Source organism: Macadamia integrifolia, chromosome 9 (genome assembly GCF_013358625.1).
Source record: "Macadamia integrifolia cultivar HAES 741 chromosome 9, SCU_Mint_v3, whole genome shotgun sequence".
Lineage (NCBI taxonomy): Eukaryota > Viridiplantae > Streptophyta > Magnoliopsida > Proteales > Proteaceae > Macadamia > Macadamia integrifolia.
This window is the reverse complement of record NC_056565.1, coordinates 35937686-35960706: the sequence shown is the minus strand read 5'-3', so window position 1 is coordinate 35960706 and position 23021 is coordinate 35937686. Positions and strand designations below refer to the sequence as shown.

The window sequence follows — 23021 nt, the reverse complement described above, 5'->3', positions numbered from 1 at the left end:
TTTTTTTTTTTAAATTAATTTCGGAATAAAAAAAAATTAAGAAAATATATTTTTTTGAGAAAAAACAAAAATTTCCATGGAAGTTGTAGAACACTTGTTTTTACATAAAATATAAAAAATTTAAACATTTTTAACCATTGAGCATGAGTAGATCTAAGAAATTTAAAAAAAATTGAAACCGTCATTTTCTCTTGAAAAAGTGTGTAAATCCTTATAAATCCAATGATTTCATGTAATAATGATGCACAAAATGTGATTAAGTATGATGAACCTTAGACTTGTAAAAGACTTGAAAATCCAAGGTTAAAGTTGAAAAAAGTGAGTAAAGATTCAAGAACTTACTATTCAAAATTTTCAACTTTCAAGTTCAAGGTTCTTCTTGGACTATGTTTTTCTCCTTCTTTGAACCATTCACTTCCACAATGTTTCTTTCAATTTACCATTTGAGTCTCCAAAAAGGTGTGTGAATCAAAGGGGAAGAAAGAAGAGAAATATAGAAAACTGTTGGTGAGAGTTTGAAGTGTTTGTTTCAAACAACAAAAGGCACATTCACACTTAAGTAGCCGTATCGTACTGTATCGGTATGATACGGTTCGATACAGTCGATACGTACCGATACTCACAGGAATTTTCATATTTTCAAAAGTTCGTATCGTAGAGTATCGTACTTATCCATACCGATACGTCGATACACAAAAGAGGGTCCAAAATTCCCTGTAGCGTATCGGTATGTATCGTGCCGATGCCTACCGATACCGATACCGATACGTATCGGATGATATGGCACGATACACATCGATACTTAAAACCATTGGAGAGACCTCACAAAGGTGGCGATTCTTCCACTCAGCAACCACATTTTGTGCTAGGGTATCCACACAATTAGTCTGATGGATCGTCCCATGAGCTGAAAGGACCCTTCGAAGTATTCATGACCATTGTCACTTCGAAGGATCTTGATGGTAGCACCGAACTGAGTCTGATCCATATGGTGAAACTGCTGAAAGCAATGGAAGGTCTCGGCCTTCGTCCGCATCATATAAACCCAAGTGGTTCGAGAATGACAATCAATGAAAGAGAAACCACTGATAACTATTGACCAAGGTTTAAGATCTTACTCTCGCCCCCCATCTCGCTAATCCAAAAAAGAGAGATCTTGCCAGATCTCACCGAGATCATGTATTTTTTCCTAGTCGACTCGGTGGTTGGTCTTGGTGGCTATATGGTTTTTGTAACCCTTGAAAGTTGGTATTTGCCATGTTTTAGGCCTTCTAAAGACAATGGAAACATCAATTTTTTTAAAAATCAAACCTAAATTGTACTTTGACTTCATACCCTATGTAAGTAATCTTTGACTCTTCAGACCTTAGGCTAGTATGCTCTATTCCACAATCAACACATGACACAACATAATCATAAGAATTTAAAAGACATTATATCTAAGAAAAGTAACTCCAAATGTGGATGAGGAGGTAATATTCTCTACTCTTTAAGCTTCAATGAGTGTAAGAATGGAGATCATCAAGCAAAAGCACCAAAATCCATGTTCCTTGGTGTTTTTTCTTCAAAAAAGTAGAGAGGCAAGATCTTGGCGAGATCTCGGTCGAGTTCTTGTACAATTGGTATCTCGCCATGCATCTCATCTCGCCCTTTTGAAAAAACGAGATATTAACGAGATCTCGGTGCCAAGATCTTGAACCATGCCATTGACAGACGTATAGCAAGATGGACCCCAAATATTGGAATGTATCAATGAAAAAGAAGTGGCAATTCTATTTCCAGAAACATAATAAGTGATTTGAGTTTGTTTGGCCAATCCCCATGCCTCACAAAAAAACTGACTCGAATTACAATTTTTGAAGGAAGGAAAAAGCCTAGCTAAAGTTCCTGAAGGAGGATGTCCCAATTGATGATGCCACTGTAGTACAACAAGCAGCAAGGAATGGGCTATCTAACTCACTCAAGGGATGGGAAGGGCCTTACAAATGAGAAATAGAAGTGATAAGCTAAGCAGGCAGGAGGGGAGGTGTACGCAACTTATAGTAGTACTATGACAGTATGAGCCCTCTTTGCCTTAGGTCACGATCCTTCTGGCTCAGTTCGAAGACCTAAGCATCATTCCCCTCCTGGGAATAGATATCTTGGATAGATTTTCAGATCTTCAAAGTAGAGTCAAGAAGGAGATAGCCACGTAAAAGTTGTGATTGCATGGGACAAGGAAAGCCATAACCAGAGAGTTGGCATACTCCCACTTGTCAATCTCAGAATCGGTGATTGGACGCTTCGAGGTTCCAGTGAGGTACCCATAATAGCCATGAGACTTAATGGAGGTGCAAATCAAGTATGTCCACATAAGGTAGTTTGTGCCAAGGTTCAAGGTATCGGATTTTGACCCTTAGGGAGACTGAAATTTAAGTCGAAACGTGGGAAATTTCGAGGAAACCAGGGAATTTTTCCCTGTTTGGTTGAAGCTTAGGTTTCAACCCCAAACTGTGTTTATTTTTTGCTTGATTTTTGTGTACATCCTATTTTAGACATTTCTAACAAATTCACTTAAAAAAAAACACATAAAGTCATACTTGTGTGGTGAACCAAAGATTTGGTGTACGCTGAGTTGTTGATTGAAATTCTGAACTATACTACATAATTATATAGTCTACAATCTACATCAATACACAATACAAATGATCCAAAATAAATAAAAATATTACATCGTTATGATTTATCTCTCAACAGTCAACAGTCAACACTCAAGACTCAACACTCAATAGTCAAGTGGCAACAGTCAATACTCAACACTCAACACTTAACATGCAACACTCAAAAGTCAATTCCAAGTAGAGTGTCTAGGCGGTTCCATCCCATGAGCTGCGTACCACTACAGATGTCGTAGCCGCTCCTCTGAATGCACCACATATGCGTCTTATGACATGTTTTGGGTCCAATTGTTTTGGTAGTTTGTCATTGCCCATCTATAAGATGCATCATCAACATCCGCTAGGTATGCCAACCTCGGGAATGGGTTAGTCATAGTTATAGGATGTGAGTATGGCACTAAAGGTTGGGATGGATACCCAAAGATACTATCCACAAAAGATGACCCACCACCAGAAGGTTGAACCACCCTCCTATTCAAATGAGGAAGAAGATCCACCATACTGTCCATAACCACTACCATATCCAAATGAACCGGTACTCTTGAAGGATGGTCCATCGGCATATACACCATATGATGGATACCTATAATGCGATGCAGCTGATCCGGCATTGTCAAAGCCACTATCAACATAATGTACTGGACTAGGGCTCGGGTCAATGAATTCTGGTGCACGCCAATGCCCAGATCCTCCACTCTGTCCCAAACTCATGGCTTTCATTGTGCCAGACAAGCTAGATATATCCATGCTTTGGCCCATCCCACTTGCCTCATCTTGAGGCCTGAACCTTCTGCGTGGTCCTCTACTATAGCCTCTCTGTTGTCGGGAACCGCGATGTTCATCTTGCATGGCATGTGTGAACTCTCCCCTGTGAATCTAATTGGCAATGGTTGTGGAACCGGGTCACTTTGCATCCTATCATCCTCTCGCAGGGCTGCTAATTTATCACCGTCATCATACCCTCCATCATCATCATCATCATCATCATCATCATCATCTTCATCTTGTGTCTAGTCAGGGGTTCGAGTAAATGACGATGAAGGTGACCGATGCTCTTCTTATTCAATTCCAGCACCAGGGTGGGACTCAAATGGATGGGGTGACTCTGAGTGAATTCTGACCTCTTCTGACATATATTCTTCAACATCAACATCCATTCCTAAAGCAATATGATTGCTAGGCCGACCACGAGGCTCATCTAAATGTGGCTTACCTCGATCTCTAACCCACTCATAAAGGGGATCTTCATCATCGTCATCCATTTGGAAGATATCGGCAAGCTCGATTGGGGTAGTATCATTCTCTATGCCAAGGCGTATGTGCTCTTCTTTCAATCTCATATTATAGTGCACATACACCAAGTTTGACAGCCATACGACACCCAATCTGTTCCGTTTCTTTGAGTGTATGAGGTTGAAAGTACTCCAGTTGCACTCACACCCAGTGGTGGAACAGGTCTGGGATAACACTTTAATTGCTACTTTAGACAAGTTGGGTGAGTCTCTCCATATTGCACCCACCATTCAGCTGCATAAAACAATGAGAAACTATTAGGTGGGTTTCTATGATGGTGCATAGCTAAATATGAAAGAAAATAATAAGGTCATTGGACCAGCTAGCAGGCAACAGCAGTGTTATCTTGACCCGCAACAGCCGCTGCCCGGCTGAAACTCCCAGTTCCATCCCTAAAGGCTTTCATCTGTATATCGCTACTAATGTTAGCAACTTAGTGTTAATATCCTAGATTAATGATTGCATCAATTAATAACTACAACACTCACCTCTGTGTTGACAATATTTTGTGCCGTTGGGTTTGACTCAACCTTCTCCACCACGGTGTGAACTGCATCTATGAGATTAGTTCTCAATGCAAGCCTATGCTTGTATTGGTACTTGGGGTTTAGATAGTAAGCTGAAAATATATAAGGTGAATAATGTGTAAGCAAAAGTATATGTCAATATTTACAAGTTCAAGTAAGGTGAATAAAGTAAAACTAACCAGCCTTATGTAGAGGATGCGTGAGCTGCCTCTCTCAGCGGTCCTTGATTGTGGCAAGGAACTTCTTGTTACCCTTTATGTACACCGCATCCACCTCCATCTTCATCATTTCGATAGCTGCCCATATGATTGGTAAGGTGGGTTTCTTCTGTGAGTCAACCAACTTCAAGGCGCTCACAATTGGATCTAATATTCTCACCACTTTTTTGAGATCATCCCATAATTTTTCACTAGCAATAGTTGCCTGAGCTGCTTTTCCTCTATGAGAATTAGATCCATCTTAATTAAACCACTCTTTTGAAGCAAACATGGACCTCAATCCAGACTTCTTCGTTTCAAAGCTTTTTAACGGGATATAGTTTGTCGCGAATCTTATTAGCACTTGCCTCACCAAGCCCCCACCACATTAAGTCCTTGACAAGTTTAGAGCAAACCCATGGTTGTATACATAGGTGGTCACTTGCCTTGCTTTTCCTACCACACCTTTTACAATCTTCAGACTTTCCATGTCTTTTGACATGAGATCTATGCAATGGGCTACACAGGGAGTCCAAAATAGATGGTAGCTGCGATTGTTCATTAGCCTTTTCCTAGCTTTCTTGAAATTGCTCCCATTATCAGTGACAATCTGTACCACATTCTTCACCCCAACATCGTTTGCCACCTCTTTCAAGAGGTTATAGATGTATTTTGCATATTTCTTCTCACTAGATGCATCCACTGACTTGAGAAAGATTGTCATTCCTTCAAAATTTACCAGGAAATTGATGATGGATTGTCTAGTGGGTCCAGTCCATCCATTGCATATCATGGTCACCCCATAATACTCCCACATTGGCTTCAACTCCTCAATGTAATCTGCCAACTCTTTCTTCTGCTTTGGAAAATATACATTGTACATCTCATATGCAATTGGCCCCTTCATAGCTGGCCCAACCCTACCAATCTCATCTGACATGTTTTGGTAATATAACCCTGTGGTCACATTGGCTGGAATGCTATGATAGAAAGCCCACTTGGAGAAAACCATTCCCATTGCTTCCTTAACATTGGTCCATACTTGCTTCAATTTTAACTATCTTGAGTCCTACCTCCGAAACAGTGCCGAATCAGATTGAAGAACCTTAACATTACAGTTACGAGGTGGTGGTGGGGGTGGGGCTTGGTCCCTCACACTTTGGGACCTCCTCAATGGAATCTCTGGCTCAGGGTCTTCTTTAGCCGGTCGAGATGAACCAGCTCCCCTAGCCCTCTGGACACGTCTTTCCTCATCAATCTCAAGATGGGCTTTACTTGCTGCGAAAGTCCTCCTTAGTTGTTCAGCCTCTTGTGCTGTTTCTATATCATCCAAGTCAGGTTCATCACTGTCATAATCTTGCTCCCCTAGCTCTGGCGACATCTTTAGACAAGCATCATGAAATTCTGCCCTAACTGCCCTTTCTCCTTCCTCTTCTGCATCCCTCCTTTTAAATGCTCTAACATACTCCTTTTGATCTCATTAGAAACATTAGAGCAGCCTAACACATTTTTGTCCCCACCAGCAAGATGCCACTTTAGTCTTGTGGCCCCACCGGACATGATTTTTTTTTTGGCAATAATTACTCTGTGACTTCCTCTTATCAGCTGATAGAGATCTCCCATGTAGCCATGCAATGCCCCCACCTCTATCAGCCATTATGCAACACTAAAAAGCTTGCTACAAATATTGTTCCAACAAAAAAGAGACCAATTATTAACATATACACATCAATAATGTCTTATAAAAACAATTAAAGGTTATTGCAAATTCTCAACAAAGCACTCTATTTTTTGCCTATTTAAAAATATTTTAAAAAATTATTTTGGCAATAATTATTTCATTAATAAATAATAACTAATTAAAAAACATCACATAATTAATCAGTCTTGATTGTAAATGCATTTCAAATAAATTCAATAATTTTGAATTTTCAAACCATGATAGACATTTTTCGTAATTATATGCAATTTTAAAATAATTTCAGAAAATATTTAATGAATTTTCAAAAAAAAAAAAAAAAAAAAAAAAACCATCATGCATGCTGTTGATCACCAATGGTGTTCAACATATATTAAATTGAACACCAAACATCAACTATTAGCCCAATTTGTTTTTCAAAAAAATGTCGGTAAATGCATTTTTAAAAATAGAAAAAAAATTAACATAAAAAAAAAAAATTGGACACCGTGAAGCGTAGATCGGGTCATTCTAACTAACATATAAAAATTTACATCATTCTACTCTATTTACAACTATATTCTATTAAAAAATAAAAAAAAAAAAAGATTTTTGGGGAAATTGAGACTTACCTTTTTGGTCCAAACTGCCTTCTTTATGTAGATCAAGCAAGAATCAACCATAGATTCAACTTTGTTAGGCACAAAGGGGAAATCTCCACTGTTTCCCCAAGTTTCCCACTCCTAAGAGAAAAAAGTAGGGGGGGAAGAGTCGAATTCTGATAATAGGATCCTTTGGTTTCTTTTCAAACTAAGTTATATAAGAGCTAGTTTAACCCTTTGTGTTTTGGTTGAAATTTCCCATGTTTTTGTCGAAACATAGGATTTTTTGTCGAAACTGGTCGATACGGGTTGAAACTTGCCATATGGTATCGACCTCTTGCGATACAGTCGAAAAATGCAAAATTTCGACCGTATCGGTCGAGTACTTGAACCGTGGTTTGTGCCATCAAGCTTGATAGCACAAGGAGGAAAGGTAGGAAGAGATAAGGTGCCTCCACTAGTGGAAGCAGAAGAGCTGGTAGACATGGTTGCAACTCAATGGGGTTGTGCTAATGGAAGTGGCACCGGCCAGAGGTAAAAGAAGCACAAAAAACAACCAAAAAGCAGGAAAAAGGCTAAAACACCAAAAAATCGATAAAGGATGAAAATCCTATCAAATCGATTCTGAGGTGGTTCTGGAACAGAGTCTTGAGACAGTAAAGTGGTTAGTACATACCACTACAAGGATAAGGAGCACCAATCGCAATAAACATCAAGATGATAAGAGTATCGTGCAGGGGAAAAGCACCCTGACAAGAAAAAATTGATTTCAAGGGGAAAACTATGAAAAAATCGATGCGAAGGAGCTGGGTCTCTCAGATCCTTGTAGAAGAGAGTCTGAGAGCCTTTAGAAACGCAACCCTAAAGCGATGCAGATGATAATGAAAACAAGAACAAACAATGCACACAGGTTTACGAGGTTTGGTAAGATTGCCTACGTCCTCGGTGAGATGAAATTCTGCTTTACTATCAATGGATGGTTACAACGCTCGTCCTCACACCTCTCTCAAATTTCCTGCGTTACAGAAAAAGAAAACCTCACTACAAATATATAGGGAAAAAACCCTAATCCGAAAAATACAAAACTACCCTCAAATAAAAGCGGGACCGCCGTCCTGCTTGTCAGGGTGCCTGCACCAGTACTACCTAGATTAAACTGCGACAGAATACAAGACATCGTACACCAATAGAGCCTTGGGGAGAAGGGAGATGGAGGCTTGTAGCTCTCTTAGTGGTGTAAGAAACTACCACACAAAGGGAGAAGCAGAAGAAGAGAGATGGAAGGAGGCACAGATGGAGGGAGACGCTGGGAGAGAAAAAAGAGATAAAATTAGGAAGTATCCAAAGGCTCTGATACCATGTTGGATAGGTTAATAACTTGTGCTAAATATGACTCTTGCCCTCTTTATTTATAATAACAGAGAGAGTTCTAGAATATTACAAGGACCATTAAACCCCTTAAGGACATAAGGGCATGTTTGGAATCTGAAACTTTCCCTAAAACCCCTTATTACAATAGATCCAAACCCAAAACAACAAACTCTTCTTCTCTTGCTGGAACTCTGCATCAGAGGGACATTCTGTCATCTGTTCATATGTCTTTGACTGACCCCTTTTTTTTCTTTTTTTCTGTTGTGAATTGCGATAGGTGATTGCTGCTTGTTTATTCAAATATTTGTCTTCTTGTTCATAAACTAACCCTTTTTTTGGGGTTGAATGCTTTAGAATCCAGAAATAAACTGAAGGTTGACCACAACTATTTGGCTAGCTCTTACCATACTGGGATCGTTTCTGGGTTTATGTTGATTACATCCAATCTGGGAAGTGCATCATTGTCTGGAAGATCAGTAAGTAATACTATTTTTGATTTACTCTTTTATGAATTGTGAATTTGCTTATTTGCTTATAGTGGCAAGGACTTGGTTTGGAATGAAGGAGCAGTGTATGTCCTTTGGACTGGAGCTATAGGGCCATGTGCATATTGCTCCCTTTTCTGTCTGTCAAAGCACATGCACTAATATGTTCTTGAGTATTCCCTTGATGAAGTTAGGAATAAGATGCCACTTAGCATGGCTTAGAGCTGACAGAAGCCAACCCCCGAGTCCCCGACCAGTGAACCCCAATTTAAGTAACTGTAACAAGACTAGGTTGGGCTTGGCTGACTTGGGTTGGATTAAGTTTTTCTGGAACCACAATACAATACAAGTTAAAAGCAAGTAGAAGTGAGTAACCTGAAAGTTGAATTGTACAGTCCTTCATGTTTCAGAGATTCAGTTCATCATGGGAAATTTTTTTTTTTTTTTGATGATTTTCTCAATTCAGAACATGGAACCAAGAACTTATTCTATTATGTGATGTGGAACCTGGGTCACAATACGCTATTTGGGTTTGCTACGGGCCCACCCAAATAATAGAAGGTTCATATCCAACGATTAGTGGTACAACTGTAATTATTTTGAGTTTTATAAGAAGTGGTAGAACTGTAAATATTCAGATTATGAGAGGATTACTAAGGAAGGCTAAAAGAAAAGGACAAGATGGGTAATAAAATTTAAAGAATAAGGACATCTTGGAACAGAATAAAAATAAGGGAAATAAGAGGGAATAAGAGAGAAGGGGCAGGGTAGCTTAGAAAAACAAAATAACATAAAGAGATCAAAGAACAACCGAGAGGTTGTCTTCAACCTCGCGTTGGCCAGGTTTAGGTTCAGGTCTACAATCCACTCACTGTGGCCTGAAATTCCAGATAGAGAATGGATTCACCCAAACCTGCTGAATCTAACGAACTCCCTGATATTAGTGGCAAGACTAGCTTCTGAAACTAATCCTGGCGATACCTTCTGGTTCAGACTGAAACTCCACTCTGGAATAGCTACAATGGTGGGTTTACGAGATGAAATTGGACGGTTTGGGTTGCCTATAGCAGAGGTATTCCCACCCCAAATTTTAGGAATAGAAAAGTAATGAGGGAAATTGGCCTGTTACAGAGGGGGTGATGGGGATCCGGGGTTCGAAAACCCTATTCGGTTTGCTTATAGGCACACCCAATCAACAAATAGCTTAAATCTAATAATCAGTGGCACTCTCTTAATATATCAGAATTTTTAGAAGGGTTGTTAGGCATGTAAAGAAGATGGGACGCAAACTATTTATTGTTTGGGGACAAACTAGGAAACAAAGTTTGGGGACAGAACAGAATTAGAGTACAAGAGAATTACTTTCAGGAAAACATGAATCAAATATTTTTTTGACAACCTGCAATCTCTTGTTGAGGTTGTCTTCAACATCTAAACACCAAACCAGAAACTGAAATACCAGATGTGTTTTGATGCTGGAACTCAACCAAGATGAGTTGAATGAACTCGAAATTCAACAGGTGAGTTACTGCTTTATATATCTATTGAATCCAGACATTTATCCTGTATGCAACAGAAGATTTCAGCAGCCTAAAACATAGTCGCCAAGGCGACGCCTAGGCGTCCAGGCGGTTTGCCTGGGGCCTAGGCGACAGTCGCCTTATTGCACTGCATGCCGCCTTGTGTTTCGACACTTATTTATGCCAAATATCATTTAAGTAAATGTTTTCATTTACTTAAGATATTATTCATAAATAAGCAAATACCCCCTATTTGAATCCAATAAAAATAGTTTAAAAATCAAATTCCAAAAAGATAGAAAGTCAACCCCCCAGTCCAAGAAGAAAAACTGGATTTTGATTATAGGGGCGATTTTCAACTTTTAAATGCTAGAGTTTTTCTCAATTATGAAAATTTTATAAATTCTTTCATGTTAAAACATTACTAAAAACCAAAAGTCCGATAAAATAAATTTTTTTTTTGATATCCATAAAATTATTTTCATTTAGGCGATTTTAACAGCATTCGCGCACTTAAAAATAAGTTTGACTGGAGCATAACTTTGTCATTACAACTTAGATTTAAGTAATCTTAGACTTGTTGGAAAGCTGATTTTATATTATAACTGATACAAAAAGTCTCATGTAAAAATAATATCATTTGACCAGTCAAACTTATTATAGAACTAGAGCATTTCCATAAATTTTGATTTTTTATATAACTTAATATGACTTAATGTTAATTTTTTATGATTTAATATGGCTAAATGTTGATTTTTAATGACTTGATGTTGCTTAATCTTGATTTTTTATGATACAAGGTATATATAGCTTACTAAATAATGTTAGAAAATAGGAAAAATAAAAAATAACAATTGTTCGCCTCAAGGCGTGCGCCTTCTCGCCTAAGCGCTTAGACAACCCTCCACCGCCTTGGTTTGCCTTGGCGCCGTGACAACTATGGCCTAAAATCAAGAATTTGATGGGAAAACAGAACCTGGTGGAAGTTGGAGTTTCAAGCTGGTTACAGGTCTTAACCTCTCACAAGTCACAACAGGAGAGATCGTTGGAGGCGAGATCCTAGATATCAGGTCACCTAGAGCAGAGGGTCCTTCGCTCACAGTTTCAGCCTGATCCGTGAAGGTTCAATGAAGTTCTAACAAATCTCCCTCAACCCAGGGCCAATGTAGACAACAATAAAAGGGTAACAGGAGCCACATGACATGGTAATGAGGGAAAAGAAGACGAAAGTTGAAAGATGGAAGATGAGAAAACTACCTGAAACGAGAGAGAGAACGCACAACTGGGGGGGGGGGGGGAGGAGGTCACACGATCTTTGCTATGCCATTGTACCACTCGGGTAATAATAAACAAAACTCAATTCTTCATTCTGAAATCTATCTCAATCATTGTATTAAGAAGACTATTTAAAGACTCAAAATAACCTTATTTTCCTTTTCTGTAACTGAGACAAAGTAGGAATTTTACTTAAAAATAGAAATAAAATCTAACTCTAAAATAGAAATAAACTGACTGTAGCTCAACTCCCAACTAACGTGACAGACATCTAGTGAATAAATAAATAGATAAATAAATTGCAAAAACTTATAAAATAACTCAAAAAGTAAATCCCTATATCCTGTTGGACCCAAAACCCAGTAGGACCTGGTTTGTCTCCGTTTAAAATTGCCAGAAGTGTCAATCCGGTTCAGCTATGAATCTGCATCAGGGGGCTGTTAATACTGCCAGGGAAAAGTGCCATGTATAAGAAGAAAAGAGGAAGAGAATAGCATTCGAGCAGTTCTGGAATCACAGAAGAAGGAAAGGAAGAAGGGATGAAGAAGAAGAGATAGCATTTGACCAACTTAGTTGCAAAACTCCACAACCGGAAGGTTACCCACTCTAAGTTTCATTCCATATTAACTACTCTAATCGTTGGGTAGCATATCTATTTACAAACACCCCCCACCCCAAAACCCCCCCCCCCCCCCCCCCAAAAAATATATATATATATATTATATATAAGAAAAAAAAAAAGAGGAAATTTTCCTACATGTCTAATAGCTATCCTAAAATAAATGATTACATAATTCCCAAATGTAGTAAATTCTAATATCGTACTGAACCAGAACAAGGTTGGGACCTGGTTCATCTTGGTCTGGGTTTTCAAACAAGTTCAGCCCCATCCAAGGAAGTGCTGCATCATCATGTTTTGGCCTTCCACAAACTTTCAAGAAGTATATGACATACAAAGCTGGCCTGCGGTCTGAAGATTCCAGCTACCCATCTTCGCCTAAAGGTTGGGATGGCTTAGTCAGGAGTCCAGTTAGCACGACCTATGTTCTACTTGGCGGATTAATGTTAATTTTTTTAAATCCCATATTTTATTTTGTTTGATGTATGTATTTCTAAAAGTGAATATTTTGTTCTGTATTTCATAGGTTAGGACAGTAATAGTTGGTCTTGGAGCTGGTCTTGTTCCTATGTTTCTCCGAGGATGCATGCCATTTTTGGACATTGAGGTAATTTGGAGGTTGTTTATTATCCTTTTGAAATTTTTTTATGCATATTAACTTACAAAACATATCAACTTGTACAGGTGGTGGAGTTAGATCCTTTGATTCTAAATGTAGCGAGGGACTATTTTGGATTCACTGAAGATAATCATTTGAAGGTTAGTTGCTTGGGTTCTGCATGCTTTATTCCCCTCCCAAATTCAACTTATGTACATGTGAAGACTGAAAAGTAAGTGGATCAGATCACATAGTGAAAATGAAGATGCATTAATTGCTACCCAGAAGATATACATCCATAAACTTGTCTCAAATATTTTTCCAGAAAGTTTGTCGTAGTGTATTTGTGCTTTGGAAGTCATAGTGTCTGGGCACCTAATTGTATCCATGACCATGAGTACCAGCAACTTCTTCTAGTTTTGGATTATTCACATGGCTTTTGATACATATACTTCATTTTTTTTGTGCAATCCGGTATTTTTTTTATCAGGAGGGAGAGGCTGGACTCTTCTGATCCTCCTTATCTAATAATATATTCAATGAGATTTTGACATCCATATTTGATTCTTGCATGACATAGGTGCATATTGGTGATGGAATCCAGTTTGTAAGAGAAGTGGCTGTTAAGCATGAAGATGAAAGTAGTTCCAAGATTCCTGAAGATGGCAATGAGATTTCCAAAATTGACGTACTTATTATCGATGCAGACTCTTCTGACCCGAGGTGACTTTAGTTGTTGAGTCCATTATTCAACTGAATTTTTCAGAAAAAGCATCTGTTTCTGATGTGCTGTTTGTGGCTTTCCTTCAGCTCCGGAATAACTTGCCCCCCTGCAGATTTCGTGGAAGAATCTTTTCTATTTTCTGTAAAAGAATCCCTTTCTGAAGGTGGTCTCTTTGTTATTAATTTGGTCTTAAGGTCACCATCCATCAGGGAGACGGTAGTTTCAAGAATGAAAGTGGTAAGAAAATAGTAACACATTTATTCTGGCATCCCAGTTAAATAGTAAGGCTCTGTTTGGTTAGGAATGAAGTGAGCTGAAATAATTTTTTGTTTGTAAAGTGACTTGAAGGCATAACATACATCAAGGAAAATTTTCAGTGTATGGTTGGAATAAGAGTTGATGCAATGATTGAAAAAAACATGTGGTGTCCATGACATGAGAAGGTAGGAGGTGAAAAATTCACTGGAATGTTAGAAGAAAAGTAATTGGTCATTTTTAGGTGTACTGCCTTGGAAGAGGGGGAAAATGCTGGACCCATAGAATTCTGCTTTACATACAAGCTCATGTAGAATTAATATTTGATTTAAAATATGTTGATTTTACTTCTCTGTTAGCTATTTGATCACTTTCACTCAATTTATTTCTTTTTTCTTTTAACATTGGAATTGTTATTTTGTTTCAATTTAATTCACTACTAACACACATAGCCTTACTGTGGTTTAGTTTCATAGAGTCCAAAGATGATCCACCAACAGATTAGCAGTACATCTGCACATGCAGGTGGATTGGGCTTATCATTCAGCGAATCTACCTAGCTTGATCATTGAAATGTTTCCTTGGTATATAAAATTCTGGCCATGGGCAGTGGAAGTTTATGACCTCATGATTATCCCAACCTATAGCTCTTGTTGAAACAAGAAACATGATCAGAAGATGATGAATTGTATATTATGAGAAAGAAATTCAGTTGCCTCTCAAGTATATATATAGGTGACCTCCCATGAAGAAACTGATTCAATACAAATACATACTTCTTGTGACAGAATCAGAAAAACACTAACCAGTACTTGCACAGATCAAGAGAAGAGGAGGATGATAGAGAAGGAAGATGAGGAAAAGAGAAAATATAGGAGAAAACAGAAGCTGGTCGATTAGGGTGTTGTGACAGTTGTGTTACCCTAATCGACAGCTTGAGGTTGTATTTCTAACATATTAATAACATTTAATTACAATAAACTAACTTTAACACTCCCTCAAGCTGGAACAGAAATAATTCCTATGCCTAGCATGGAACAACCTTAAAGAAACACATTTCGTAACAAAGCTTTGGTAAACAAGTCTCTAAGTTGATTAGCAGCACTGACAAATGTGAGTGGAGATCAGCTTCCGCGTCACATCTCTCTCAAAATGAGAGTCAACTTCAATATGTTTGGTACATTCATGAACGACATGATTATTAGTGATGTAGAGGGCTACTTGATTTTCACAATGCATTTCAGTAGGCTTGTTGACTGGAAAATAGAGGTCCTGAAAATGTGACTTTTAGACTTTAATCAAATTAATTCATCTGCAGTATGAGTAATGGCTCTTTACTCAACTGCAACACTAGATGTGGCCATTGTCATTTGTTTCATACTTCTCCAAGTAACAAAATTACCACCAACAAATGTACAATAACCAATGGTCGACCTCCTATCACGTTCAACACCTGCCCAATCAGCATCGGAATAATCATCGAGATCAATATGGTTATGAGGTTTATCGATGAAACCCTTTCCTAGAGGACCCTTAAGATATCTCAAAATACAACATTCTGCTTCCCACTGAGTGTGCTTGGATTTCTTCATGAACGAGCTTCTAACATCAACTTCAAATGATATGTCAGGTCTACTCACAATAAAATAGATGAGTTTTCAAGAATGTTAAGTCCGTCCTCAAATCCTGGAATTCCTCCACCTTTGGTAACGTTTCTTCCTAGGTCTCTGATTGCAGAGCCAAATTGATCTCCGTCCAATCCAATCTCCAATCTGATCTCCTCAATCCTCTCCTTGCTGAGCTTGAGAAAGCTACCTCCATTGAGCTCTCCTCCCTCATTGCTCAAGAGGAAAGCTCTCTCAAGCAAAGGTCCCGTATCAAATAGCTTGAGCTTGGCGACTCTTAACACTGCTTATTTCTTTAGATCCCTCAAAGCCAGCACCGACCACAACTCCATTCCTAAGCTCATTGTTGAAGATGGCTCTATTCTTCTCAATCCTGATGAGATAAAAAATGAAGCCAAAAACTTCTTCTTTAGTCTCTTCAACCCCCCTCCCCCCTCCTCTCCCACCCCCGTCCCTCCTCTGGCTTAATAAACAAATTCCTTCCCCCTCACCTTTCTGCCTCTCTCCAGGCCATCCCTTCGGATGAAGAGATCTCTGCTGCTGTTTTTGGCCATAAAGGTAGCAAAGCCTCTGAACCTGATGGCTTTAGCATGGGTTTCTTTTCCGCATGCTGGGACATTATCAAGCATGATCTTCTCAAGGCTATTTGCAGTTTCTTTCTTTCCCCCTTTCAAATCCACAACATAAATCACACATTCCTTTATCTTATTCCCAAAAAAGAAGGTGCCTCCTCCATGACCAACTTCAGGCCTATCTCCCTTTGCAACCTCCCATACAATTTTATTGCCAAAATTCTGGCCAACAGAATTCTGCTTTTGGTGGATTCCCATCTTAGCCCCAATCAGTCTGCCTTCATTGCTGGTAGAAGTATTACTGACAATATCATCCTCTGTTAAGAAATTGTGAGAGGGTTTGACCGCAAGTCCCATTTCCCCTCAGCCCTAATAAAGATTGACATCCACAAAGCCTTCGACTCCATCCGTTGGGATTTCATCACTTCTGTTCTACTGGACTTGGCCTTTCCCTAATTCATTCGCTAGATCCATCTTTGCATCTCCTTCCCCTGCTTCTCTGTCCTTGTCAATAGTAGTCTTGTGAGCTATTTCCCCTCTTTGGTTGGAATCTGGCAAGGATGCCCTCTTTCCCCCTTTCTCTTCTCTTTCTCCCTTGAGGTTCTCTCCCGCTCTCACCAAGCCTTTACTAACTAACATCTCATCTCCCCCTTAAGTGCAAAGTCATTCATAGTTATTAAGGCATCGCCAAGGCACCGGTAAGGCAACGCCTAGACGTTAATGCGGTTCCAAGAGGGTAGGGCGATAGGCTGCTTCAGGTGGAGTGCATAAGGCGGCTGCCTTAGCCAATAAGGCGCTATAAGGTGTCACTTTAGGCACCTTATGGCGAAGGCGGTCGCCTTGTGTACATCTTACAAATTGTTTATATTTAAAACTGATTTATAGAGATTCCAAATTCTATTTCATAATTGGTAGATATATGAAGTCTGATGCACTTGAGATGCATGGGATCAATCAATTGATACTAAAGTCTAAATTCTAAAACTCAACCAAAAGAAACACAATTCTAAGTCTTCTTCACAAATCACAAGGGTTTCTCTTTCTTAAGGGTTTACTAGCCGACGGTGAACCTCCTTCGATTCTTCTCCGGTGAAGCTTCGCTGATGCAGATTAATAACCAAAATAGGCTTGTTTTCTTAGGAATAAGCCTAGGGGTGGGTTGTATATGTGTTGGGCCTTCAGTCCATGTGGTTTGGAGTGTATTGGACCACTTTTATGGGTCTAAAAGAGGGGTTTTAAGATTGAGTACGGGATTACTAGTTAGTTTCCTTTCTAGTTGGGCTTTGATGAGGTTAGTTAGTTTCTAATTTTAATACCTAGTTAGTTTCGAATTTCAGTATTTCTTATTTCCTAGTTTCTATTTTTAATTTTAGTAACTAGAGGATTTGCTTTTATTTAGTTTTCTATTTTACTTTTGGAAACTAAAGTGATTTTCTATTATTTGTAAATTCCCATCGTTATTATAAATAAAGGAGAGCTCTCATTAGTAGAGCCACGATTTATGAATGAAAAAAAGAGGCTTGCTGCTATGTCTCTGCTGGGACTGCTGTGTGTTTGATCATAGTGGAAGGGAGTGGTGTTTGATCCATTCGACTCTTTGCGGTGGGAAGCCCGGGAGGATCTACTACAAATGCTTTCTTCTTCTTCAAGTATTTTCTTTATTCTCAAAGGTTATTTCAAGGTCTTCTAGTGTTCAACAACTCAGGTATTTATATTTCTGATTCTGCCCAGAATTTCCTGAAAACAGAGCAATCGGTCTCCTATGGAAGGACCAATTCCAGCCATCAGTTTGCTCCAATAGTCTGGTCGATTGATCCCCTCTGTCCAACTAAGACTCGATCCAATTTCTGGCTGATTCTGTTCTGCCAAAGGTGAGATATTTAAAATCACCAGAATGTTGTCTTCTAGTGACCTGTCCTAACCTGAACTGATACCGGTTGGCCTGAGTTATTTGTTACTGTTGTTTTATGATATTGGTCATTGAATACAAGTTGCTTGCATTTATTTGTACTGATTTCAGTCCCTGGTTTGGTCCTATTTGACTGATATTGGTCTGACCTAGTTGCTGCTGGTTTTCTGAAATCATTAGCTACTGTTACTTCTATTTTCTGTTGGTCTGATTATGGTGGATTGTGTTGGGAGAAATCTGGTTGTTCTTTGATTTAAAAGTTCCTGCAGTTTGGGTCTAGTTTGAGCTTTCAAATCTAGTCCTACATTATAATCGGTTGAGAAAAAAAACTTGAACTTGACCCACGTAGATCAAAATGGAGACATTTGCTTTTATTTACTTATTTTTTATTTTATTTTATTTATTTATTTTTTTAACCCTTATAAATCATTACATCTTCTCAAATCCCGTTCAATTTTTTTTCCTGATTTTTTATCCTTTATAGTGGAAAACTTTTCAATCATGAGTCAATTGATTATCATATTCTTTAGGGAAAAAAATGCTATCTGATCATGCATTCTTGAGCCTAGACTATTGGGATTGAAATGACCATCGCATCACCTGTTGGATGTTTAGATTCATGTTCCCATTAACCCTGCACCAGTGCAAAAACCAAGCGATCAGGTAGTATTTTGTAAATTGTAATTTCATTGCTATTAAGAGTATTTTAAGAAATCATAGGACTAATACCTCATTGATCTATTATTCTATTTTGTCTAATGTGTAATTGTGTATCATTATATTTGTAGACATTACACATTAGAGTGTTAGACAAGGAGAAAAAGTTTTCATCTACTTATCTATGGAGACAGTTGGTGGTAGCAATGGGGATGAAAATACAAGTACTGCACAGTCATTGATTGATCCAAGCAAAGATCCAAAAAGGAGAGCTAAATCAAATGATCCTGGATGGAAATACAGGTACTGGCCTGACTTAACAGACAGAAATTGGATTAAGTGTACCCTTTGTGGGAAGGATGTCAAGGGTGGAATAAAACGATTGAAGCAACATCTTATTGATGGTTATGGAGATGTAACCAAGCGTGTAAAATCAATGGAAACAATTGCTACAGAGATGAGAGATGCAATGTTGAAGAACCAGAGGAAGAGGAACCTTGAATGTTTGGATGTTATTGATGGATATGGAGTTTTACCTGCGGAAGTAACGGAACCACAACAGAATACAATATCCGATTTGGGGGTCTCATGTCCTATCCCTAGTTTTGGGACAACTTTAAGAAGAAATAGAGCTATCATTTAGGCACAATCCAAACAACAGGGGGTCCCATAGATAAGCATGTGAGGAGGACTCCTGAAGAAGTGGTTGTAGATAGGCGGGATAAAGGTCCATATTAGACAACAATGGAGAACCGTGTAAGAGGTGAAGAAGAAAGAGATAAACTTCGTTCTTACTTTGCAAAGTGGGCTTATGAAAGTGGTGTTCCATTTAATGCTTTAAAGTCAAGGAGTTTTGAGGAATTGGTAGAGGCTATTGGTCAATATGGACCAGGTTTCAAGCCGCCTCCATTTCATTACTATAGGGGGCCTCTACTGAAGTTTGAAAATGATAAAATTGGTGGATTGAAGGTGTAGTATTAAGGATACTGGAAGAAATATGGGTGCAAACTCATGTCTGATGGGTGCGCAGACAAAAGAGGAAGGCACTTAATTAATTTTCTCGTCAACTATCCAGAGGGGACTTTTTTTTTTGGAATCTGTGGATGCATCCAATCAATCACAAACCGCTGAAATGTTATTTAAGCTCCTTGATAGTAAGGTTGAAGTGAGATCATTCTCAGGATGAACTAATTCATCATCTGATTCTTCAGTCATCTGCTCACTACTCCAATTTAGCTCATCAAGTAACAATGGATTGTAGTTTCTGTTTTGTTCTTTTCTTTCTTGGAACCTTGCTTAAAGTCGGCAACTATACTGAATGTAAACAAGATCATTAAATCGTTGATGCTCTAACCTATTCCTCTTGGTGTGAATCTGAGAAACATTAACAATATGGGGTTATCTTCAGTAAAACTATATAATCATATTAAGTGAAGTATAAGTACTTAGAACTCAATATTTACAAATTCAAATGTGCTCCAATTGCGCTCACAACCAGAAGATGAGCAACAAAAACCAAGTATGCGTAATGCAACTTTTTTAAGGTCAGGATAGAACTTCCATGTCTTCCCCACCAAGAGACTATAAATATATAATATAAAAGAAAAAAGGTTAAGTAAAAAAATCAACATACAAAGTAGCTAAATATCATTATCTGGATCGTCATTTCCTTTGCAAAACTTCATTTAGCTTCAATATAAGCTTCAGCCTGGACAATGATCTTATTTTGCAATGTTTCATTGGGCACCAACCTAGTAAGAACATCATTGAAGGCATCACTTGCTATATGAGCAATGGCCATCTCATTATCTGGATCATCCATTATTGTCTTAAAGAACTTGTTTGGATTGAGGAAAAATGTAGCTAAATATAGTGGTCGATCCATCATAGTCTCCCAACGGAAATCAATAATCTCTATGATTTTCTTCAATTTCCTTTCATTGTCCCCAATTTTTTTTTTTTTAATGCTCTTCTTTGCCACTTGCATTGCAATATATATTTTAGGCATAGCAAGCAACTCATCACCATCCACTATCCTCAAGAGTTGAATAAGATGTTGTGATGCTCTTATGCAATCCATCACACCATTCTAGAACGATGTAGCAAACATCGTCTCAGAAGCTTTCTTCACCGCCTCTGTAGATACAAGCTTAGAATGGGACCATCCATCATCAACAAATAATTTCTTCAAAGCTTCCTTATTCTTGTATAAGCTCTGCAGTATTAAAAATGAAGAGGCAAATCTATTCACTCCAGCCCTTATTAAGTCTACTCCCCCTATTTTTTGCATCATAGCTTCAAGAAGGCGAGTTAATTTCCTACCCTTCGATATAACAGACTTATATGAGCGCAATTAGCCTATGCTCTCCATCATAATAAGGTCTATGCAATGAGCTGCACATGGAGTCCAAAACAACCTCTTCCTTTTCTCCATTAATAGTCGACCCGCTGCAACATAGTTGGCAGCATTGTCGGAGACTACTTGAACCACATAATCTTCACCAATCTCTTCAACCTTACTATATAACATTTCAGCAGTTTGTGATTGGTTGGATGCATCCATAGATTCAAAAAAAAAAAAAGTCCCTCAACTCCCAAAAAAAATTCCCCTTTGGACAATTGATAAGAAAATTAATTAGGTGCCTTCTTCTCTTGTCTGTCCACCCATCAGAAATGAGTGTGCACCCATATTTCTTCCAATAACCTTGATACTTAATTAAGATTACAATAAAGGACCCCTATTGTCATGAAATGAAGGGGGCTTGAAACCTAGTTCATATTGACCAATAGCCTCTACCAGTTCCTCAAAACTCCTAATTTCAAAGCATGAAATGGAACACTGCTCTCATAAGCCCACCTTGCGAAGTAAGAACAAAGTTTATCTCTTTCTTCTTCTCCTCTTACACGGTTCTCCGTTGTTGTCTAATATAGACCTTTGTCCCACCTATCGGCAACCACTTTCTTCAGGAGTCCTCACATACTTATTTATGAGACCCCTTACTTGTTTTTTGGATTGTGCCTGAATGATAGCTCTATTACTTCTTGAAGTTGTCCCAAAGCTAAGGATAGGACATGAGACCCCCAAATCGGATACTGTATTCAGTTGTGGTTCCATTACTTCCGCATTTAAAACTCCATATCAATAACATCCAAATCATCCCAAACATTCAAGGTTCCTCTTCCTCTGGTTCTTCAAGATTGCATCTCTCACTTCTTTAGCAATTGTTTCCATTGATTTTACACACTTGGTTACATCTCCATAGCCTCCAATAAGATGTTGCTTCAATCGTTTTATTCCTCCCTTGACTTCCTTCCCACAAAGGGTACACTTAATCCAATTTCTGTCTGTTAAGTCAGGCTAGTACCCGTATTTCCATCAATGATCATTTGATTCATCTCTCCTTTTTGGATCTTTTCTTGGATCAATCAATGACTGTGTAGTACTTGTATTTTCATCCCCACTGCTACCACCAACTGTTTCCATAGATGAGTAGATGGAAACTTTTTCTCCTTGTCTAACACTCTAATAGTCTAATGTGTAATGTCTACAAATACAATGATACACAATTACACATTAGAAAAAATAGAATAATAGATCAATGAAGGATTAGTCCTATGACTTTATAAAATGCTCTTAATTCAATATACAAAATACTTGGTTTTTGCACTAGTGCGGGATTACTGGGAACATGAATCTAAACATCCAACAGAGTGATGGGATGGTCATTTCAATCCCAATGTGTCTAGGCTCAAGAATGCACGATCAGATAGCATTCTTTTCCCTAAAGAATATGATAATCAATTGACTCATGATTGAAAAATTTTCCATTATAAAGGATAAAAAATCAGGAAAAAAAATTAGAATGGGATTTGAGTAGATATGAATTATGAGGGTTTTACCCCAAAAAAGAAGGAACTATAAGGGAATATTAGGTAAATAAAGGCAAATGTCTCCATTTCGATCTACGTAGGTCAAGTTCAAGTTTTTTTCTCAACTGATTGTTGATGTAGCAGGATGGTTGGAACCCTCAATTAGGACTATTGAGTAACATTGACTTATCTCTCTGCAAATCAGGCTTAGGAAAAATCCAAAGAAGAAAATATAGGAAGAAATAAAAATGACTAATGTTTGAGATATAATCTAAGAGGAGAAGTTAAAGAGATATGGGAAAATCAGAGTCCAGAGGATGTAGAATGTTGTTTCTTAGGAAATATCTTATTGTGTCATCTGACAGGGAATTGATCTCTTGGCATGAGAGTGTCTCTTGGCCTGAGCATTGATATTTTATTTCATATGAGTCTATGTATTGGCCGTGGTAAGAGGTAGAACTCTCGTCTATTTCAATGTGAAACATATGAAAGTTAAAAATGGAGAGCTTGTTGTAGGAATTAGGATGTAGCAGGGAGAAGACAGAAGAAGAAAGAAGGGAGAAGACAAAAGAAAAAAAAAAAAAAAA

At 38.3% G+C, this 23021-nt stretch overlaps 1 protein-coding gene across 2 annotated transcripts in view; it reads left to right on the top strand.

Moving 5' to 3' along the window:
• Positions 1–23021, top strand: part of LOC122090090 (eEF1A lysine and N-terminal methyltransferase) — a 71141-nt gene that overhangs the window by 36806 nt on the left and 11314 nt on the right. For both annotated transcript variants that reach the window (XM_042659929.1, XM_042659928.1), the window contains exons 11-15: positions 8680–8801; positions 12751–12831; positions 12909–12983; positions 13403–13545; positions 13633–13783. In XM_042659929.1, the coding sequence (XP_042515863.1) occupies positions 8680–8801; positions 12751–12831; positions 12909–12983; positions 13403–13545; positions 13633–13783 (572 nt within the window). The remainder of the gene's footprint in view (positions 1–8679; positions 8802–12750; positions 12832–12908; positions 12984–13402; positions 13546–13632; positions 13784–23021) is intronic.